Source organism: Formica exsecta, unplaced genomic scaffold, assembly GCF_003651465.1.
Source record: "Formica exsecta isolate Colony F162 unplaced genomic scaffold, ASM365146v1 scaffold51, whole genome shotgun sequence".
NCBI classification, from domain to species: Eukaryota; Metazoa; Arthropoda; class Insecta; order Hymenoptera; family Formicidae; genus Formica; species Formica exsecta.
Genome location: NW_021852343.1, coordinates 718506 through 726408, shown reverse-complemented (window position 1 = coordinate 726408; position 7903 = coordinate 718506). Strand labels below are relative to the sequence as shown.

Sequence of the window (7903 nt, the reverse complement as noted above, 5' to 3'; positions counted from 1 at the left end):
GAGAAGAAAGAAAAAAATTTAGGAAAAACCACAGCTGTGTAAGAAAGTACAGCTGAAAAGAATAGATCTAAGCTCGGCCGCATAAATTTAATTTGTTCTGTCATTATCTTATCGACATAAAGACCGATCAATGAACAAGCGATGAGTCTTGCGCACAAAACTCCCTTTCGACAATAGCAATTCCTCTCAAAATCATACATATCGCATAGATGTAAAGCAACATTCTGTCACGTTTTTGATCACTATTTTTTTTGAGATCGAAATTGACCGTCGTAAAACATGAAGACGCACTGGAACAATGGTATGGATTATGGCTTTTCAGCGATAAGGACAATGATGTCGATACTCGGAGTATGGCCCTTGCAGCAGAACGATTTGGTTTGCACATTTCGCTGGATTTTGATATTCATTGCGGAGGTAAGAGAGGATCACGTATAATGCAAAAAATTAGCTTTTTCTTTCGAATGTAGAACATAGTGGTAAACATGTAAAGAATTTTATGTATATATAAGTTTTTCTATTGGAAATTAATATAATAATAACTCAACAACAACTCGGTTACATTTTTGCAGTTGATTTAAAATGTCCAGAAATTTCATATAAATAAAATTTTATACATATATGATATATATGTATATATATATATATATATATATATATATATATATATATATATATTCTTTTATTTAATTTTTATATATTTTCTCTTAATTCTTTTATATACAGAAATTTTATGTTATAATCATGACATATAAACTGTTCTTTATATAAATATAATTTGTATATAGATAGATGATGAGGTTGCACTTTGATATACATAAAAAAATGCAAAAGAGATGACTAAAACTGATATGATTACAATATAGCGGCAGTAGAGATGTTTTGTTAGTTTATTTTCGGAAGGTATATGTGTTTAATTGATGTACAAATATAGTACATACTATGCATACTTTCGGCGATAGATCAGATTTGTCCTTTCTAAACCGAAAGATGATCCTACTTGTGGCTCATCCGATTAACTAACTAACTTCAGTATAATTTTTACCCGTTTACACTAGGGACTCTAGTTTACACTATGCACTCGGATAAGCTACAGTGGGATCATCCTCCAGTGTCTAGAAAGGGCATTTCGAAATCTTTCATATCGGATTTTTGAAAATCACGATATATCATATAATCGATACAATATGCCGCGTCGGTAGTAACAACTCCGTTAAGTGAATTCTAAAATGAATCATATTTATGAAAATTTGCGATTGAATAAATGTCGGGGGAATTGAACAAATGCCGCCATTTTACAATTGACATACGTGATCGAGAATTAGATCTTTGCGAGTGAGAATTCTTCATTTTGTGAAACTGGGAAATAAACTCATCGTCGATATTGACAAGAGAGCTGACAAGATGACAATGAACAGCGACGCTATAATAAGTAAATTTATCTATTATTCTCATCTGATTAATGAAATGTTCATTCGCATTGATTCCGTATGGTTTGTGCATTTTGACAAAGACTAAAATATATTATTCTCGTTGCATACTTTTGCCATTTGCTAGATAAATATCAGAAATAAAATTTCACGCTGCTATTATAATAAAATTTTAAAAGTAGTCCGCGATAACAATACAATAAGATTTAAAAGTCTCAATTCTCCTTTCGTTATACGATATATTTTATTATTATCCTTTTGTTATATATTATACATATATTACAAAGAAAGTAAATGGCAGACACGCGCTCTCACCGACCGACGGCAAGTCGAATTGCGCGCGCAATCAGGCGTATGTTACCGTCGCGGGCGTAGGTGACGCGTGACGATCACGTGACGCTGTCTCTCGCGCGCGCCACGTCAGCTGATCGGCGCTGCGATCCTAGCCGTGGCGAGATGTCAACCGTCGCACGCAGGTGGTGCTCGCATTCGTAATGGCGTATGACGGCTGATACAGTACGGGCAAAACGCGCACGGGTGTTTGAGTTTTCGCGGATACGCAACACCGGGGTGGTGATTAAGTGCCGCGACGCGTTGCACGAGTGTCGAGCGTTCGCGGTAAGATGACCACGTCGGCTGGCGCGCTGCCGTCATATCAGCGCTTCGCGAACGGCGTGCCGGTGCCGTTGTTCACGAGACGGTCCTTCCGTCCGCGCGAGAAGTACCTGATCCTCCTAGTGTTTCTGACGTTCGGCGTCGTGTGCTTCGGCGCGTTCTTCTTCCTGCCGGATTTTCGTACCGGCGGCGCGGCCGTCAAGAGTGTTTATCGCGTGTATCAACGCATGCAAAAGGCGGGACCGGAGCTGCTGCTGCCCGTGCCGCCGCGGGCCTCCGGTGATGGCAAGGACTCGCGTTCTCTCGCGGGCGGACACCCGAATGCGGTGCCGCTAGGTCACGAGGACAGCGATCACCAGGACGTGCACCTGGTCGAGGATAAGCAAAAGCTGCAGGTACGAATTCACGCGCTCGCTCAAATCGATCTCTCTCGAATTGCGATTCTCTCGAACGTCTCGCCTGAAACGTATCAATTGTTAGCTAGAAACAGTTTTGTTTCGCGCTATCTCCTTCAGTCTCTGCCGACACATGATATACTCGCGCGCATTTCATGAAATTAATGGTAAGAATGCTCTCTCACGCGAAATCGTGCTCCGTTTGTTTACATACAGTCATTGCGACGTGCATGGCTGACGCACGTGCGCAGACTCCACGCGCTGTCATTCCGTTCGCGATTCCGCTTCAATGAATAGCGATAGCGATCTTTCGTTGTTCTCCGTTTGTTTTGTCAAGTAAACAAATGTTAAACAAATATGCGAATTTATTGTGAGAAACTCGATTCCGCGCGTTTCAAAACAGCATGTTGCGATTAATAAGTTAGCTTATTCGATCATAATGTATTTAGTTGTCATTTAAACTATTATTTTTTTAATGCATATATATTTTATTATTAGAATATTTCAATATTTATTACACATGTCGCGGAGACGATGCTCGAATCTTTTTCTTTTATTAAATAATCGATTCCAGAATGTAGTTGTCTTACAATATATGATATATATTCTGCTCATCTTTCAAGATTCCATGTTTATCTGCTAAATATAGATGCGTATTCAAATTAAATCTCAAGTAACTGCTAAATATCGTTGGAATTTGTCAGAGTCAAAGTCGAATCGATTTCGCTCGTAAATGGAGATAGCGCGATTTCTTTTACGCTTTCCTGTGTATGTATGTATATGTTTATACATATCGAAAGTCCCGTTTTGTGAGCACTTTTTCTCCCATTTAACGTAAGTAGGACGCACAAGGTCGTGCCGTGATCTTGCCCTCGTAAACGCATGACGGCGGAATATCGATATATAGAAGAACCATAATTTACTATAATTGCCGTGATCGGAGAATTTGCGTTAGTAATTGAACATTTTCTTAGTAACTAATCATTTCTAACGAGTACATAATGAATTTAAAAGAAGTAAGAAAAAGAGAGAATATTATAAATAAAATTTAAAAGAATTTATATTGAAAACATACACAAGAAAACATTTATTATTGATTTGACATAAATTTTCGTATATTGAGTTGCTTAAGATATATTTTGCATTATCAATTCAGACTTTTGATAAAATATATTAAAGTTTCGCCCGAGACGTTAATTGATACAGATAAGCGCGAAATTAGAACGGCAAATGTTATTTATCTTGTTCGCANTCCTTTTGCAGAGAAATAATAACAGTAAATAGCCCTCTTGTTTTATACACGCTCATGGCGCTTTTTCGTTATAAATCATAATTTTGTCAGAACTGGCGTGTCATCGTGGTCGGTTTGCGAGAACGCACTTCGCAAAGAACGATCGCGATTAGTTCTAATAAAGACGAACGATATGTTCAAGCGATTCGTTACGCTGGTTATCGGTTCTGCAATCCTGTAAATCGCACCATTCTGATTGCCAATATTCTAACTCTCTACACGATATGTTAAGGTTGAATCACGCCAAATGCAACGCTTGCATTTTTTTTTCTACATCTATTCCGAGCGTCGTGAAAGAAAATATAGCGCGACAATATGAAATAGCATTAGTGTAATTGAGTAGAGCAATCTCGTCTTACCATCGCGAGACAAATATACGTTTGCATACATAAATAATCATAAAATGACGATTATTGAGATATGCATAAATAGAATATATTTACTTAATGTAATACAAGTGATAAGATATTTTATCACGATATTTTATCACGATATTTTATCACGATTAGTAATGTCTGATAAAAAGTGATATTCGATATTAATTTTTTTGTTCGTCTTTTTAAAAAAATTGGTATTTTGCAATCTTGCAAAAATATATATATATATAGAAAACTAATGGAGAAAATGACAAGAATCATGAGAGTAAACAAGAACGGGTATCGTTGTTCCGTTATAAAAGTAGTTCTTTCGTGTGTTGACCCTTTTTTTTTCTTTTCTTCGGCAACGACATAACGGTAAGACGTTCGAGAGTATGCTTCTCCGGAGGTGAATAAGGCGAGAAGGAGTGTACTTCCGTGGAATGTGGATCGCGTCTAGATGGCACGTGTGATCTTTATGAAAATGCACTGGTCTCTCAATTTTTATCATAAAACAGTCTTATGAGTTGAATATCTTTAGTTAGACTAATAGAGTTTGAGAGCAAAAATAAATTAACACATTAGAATAGAAAATAAATTCGAAGAAAATAACACATACATTTACATAATTAACGATTATATTCGGTTATATTAGCAATCAAAGATAACGAAAGCAATCATGAAAAACCAATTAATTTGGTCTGCTCGTTCAGTCTAGAGATACTAATGTAAATAATCTTTGAGATTAAAATGATTTTGATTAAAATATTATTAAAGAGTTTAGTTTGTGTATTTATTGTATGGATACATATATAAATCGATCTTGATTATTATTTTTACGCAAAAAATTATTGCAAACGAATCACATATTGCCAATAATGTATATCATATCATTAGAATAGAAAGAAATTCGAAGAAAATAAAATGGTAAAATATAATTTTGATACGTTTATTTTAAAGTTCTTTTTATTTGAATATTTTTGTATTAAATACTTTCTTTGTTCGATAACAATACATTATAATTGAATTCATCAATTCTTATCTTCATATAATGTCTTTTTGTACCAAATTTTGAATGTAAATAAATATAAAATCAGATGTAAAATTTAATAATGGAATCTATGCATTTCGATTTTCATCATATGTCGCATATTTGTCAATGATTGCTAATTAAACGTATACCGTGCGGATTTTACGTGCCATCTGAAACGATCGCGGAATACATCTCGGTTGCGCGTCGAATTTTTAGGCAAAAATCGATGAGGAATACCAGCAGCAAAAGACATTAGAGAAACCGGACATGGGTGAATCGCGAGTGCGTACAAGTAGTTCTTCGTCGTTGATTGTGCATAAGGAAGAGACAATATTAGTGACAGTGCCACCAGCACCCGCGGATAAACTGCCATTAACTGTCGGCGGAGAGGATAAGGATCATGTCGCCAGACAACGAAGGGATAAAGTGAAAGAGGTCAGTCACTTTTAATTATAAAAAATATTTTATATAACAGCGATAAATGTGATTTTTAAAACAATTAAAATATATATCCCAGGTTTTTACATCAGATATCTTTCGAGATATTCGTATATGAAAAATTTTCTGCAATATATAATATAAAAAATATATATAATATACATTTTTGTTATGAAAAGCTATTTTTATGAAGAAATAAGAGAAAAAAATTTTTGTCGTGAATATTTTCGTAATTACTTGCATTAATCTACTGTGGATCGAGTCTCTTGCAATTCTTTTGAGTTTATTAATTTAATTTTAATATAAATTTTATCGAAATGTACTAATTTAATATAATTTATTAATTCAATTATCTTTTTAAATGCTTTTGATAAGAAATATTTAAATAAAATATCAGTAAATTGATACAATCAAACTCATTTCAGTGAATATTTTAAAGCTTTTTTGAGAATGTCTTTGTATTGCAAAAGTATAAACACTATATAAACGTATTTTTCATGTAGTAAAATTGCATTTCTGTTGCTATTCCGAGCGAAAGATTCCCTTTTATTGCGAATTTATAAAACCCTTTTTCAACTATTTAAATCATATCTTTCTATGGAGTTCTGGTGAAAAATTCCGTGACGTTCGCGTGTCTTTAGAGAATTGCTACCATTTCCACGAAAACTGGAAGTGAGAGAGGCCACTTTTTCGCGAAGGTAGTTTCCGCTTGCGCCGACATTTACGCTGTATTTTGCAAAATAATGAACCGGGATTTTTAAATTGACCTCGAGAAGTTCAATCTCCTGGCACAATGCGCTACTCTACGCTCTGCATGCAAATTACTTCTATAAAAACTATAGGATCATAACGACTTGTATGTGCCTATAAAAAGGACACTACCTAACGCCCTCGCTGCTGACTTGCAAGCTCTATATGCATAAATACATATATGCATAAAACTCAATTTTGGAGCAAGTTTTAAAATTGCACACTCGAAGAAATCGCAAATCTTTCTGATGTGAATATTGCGTTTGTGTCAGCATAAAATCAATATAAAAATGATGAAATATAAAGAAACGTTTTGCATCTTTTCCGTGTCAACCTGCGCACATAGATATATGGAATAAAAATATCTATCGAAACATATTATCTGTGCAAAGTTGGCGTCTCATCTTTTAAAAAATTAATTTGTTAAACGTTGAGATGCCAGCTTCATAGAAAATCGTATTTTATTTCAATTAATACGTCAATTCACAAAGATGGGATAAGTTGGTTAAATTTCATTCTTTTATTTATGCTTTTTTATGGAGATAATTTATAAAAATTTGATGTTAAAGCCATTTTTTGTATTACTATTGTCACTTTTATTTACTATTTACAATTATTCGAAATCGTACGTATTTTTTATATATTTTTTGTGAGACACAGATTAAAGATTGGTTCCTGAAATAATACACATAAAACTGTTAATGAATTACTTTTGGGTAGATTATATATTTAATTTAATTTTATACAAACACGGCCATATATACACGTGCAATTGTTAGAGTTTTTAGTTTGCTTTAAATTATCATAATTTTATGCAATATATATCGCACAATTTTTAGAATTGCTAAACGGTTTAATTAAAGTTTACTGCGTAATGTAAACTGATAATTTATTATATTCAATTGATTTTGCATGATACTATTCGCCTGGCATCCGATTTTATTTAATTTTGCTCATTGCTTCGAATTTTCCGTCTCTTTTTTCTTACATTAAATAAAAATGCATTGAATTCGCGGTCTTTTTTATCTTGTTCATTTTGCAGTTTTGCAGCGTTATCGATTGCAAGCACATTTTTAAACGCATGTGTTATTTTAATTGGGAAATTGTGCGTTTACACGAAAATTTTTAGTTACACTGTTGCCTATATGAAGAGGAAATACTTTTTCCGTGGTTTTTTCTCTTTTTTTTTTACTTTGTAGAACCGGGGAAGGGGTACCGGAAATTGGAACTGCGATATAATCGACGCGCACTAATTTGAACATGGTCAAAAATAATAATTATCAGTCGGTGCGGTCTAGCAATTAAGTTCTCGCTGCATTCGTGTGCGAATCGTTCGCCATTCATCATTTGATGCGAGACAGGATATAGAGTCACGCGATATCCTCGGTAACGTTGTGGTAGCAATACCGTGGAAATATCAAATGACATAGTTTGCTATGTGTTGTTCTGTTACCAACTTCTGTCAAGGAAACTCGTGTCGTTACGAATAGGATAATTTACGAGATAAAACATGCTTTTTTTACACATACAACGCATTTTATAATAAAATTTATAAACGCGTAAATTTTTTTTTCTTTAAGCATTATTTTAAGCAG

General features: G+C 34.2%; 1 protein-coding gene across 1 annotated transcript in view; it reads left to right on the top strand.

The window, feature by feature from the left end:
- The first annotated feature begins 1804 nt into the window (after positions 1–1804).
- LOC115241730 (mannosyl-oligosaccharide 1,2-alpha-mannosidase IA) overlaps positions 1805–7903 on the top strand; it is a 481287-nt gene continuing 475188 nt past the window's right edge. Inside the window, exons 1-2 of the mRNA XM_029817652.1 lie at positions 1805–2440; positions 5337–5555. Coding sequence (XP_029673512.1) covers positions 2054–2440; positions 5337–5555 — 606 coding nt within the window. The 5' untranslated portion in view covers positions 1805–2053. The remainder of the gene's footprint in view (positions 2441–5336; positions 5556–7903) is intronic.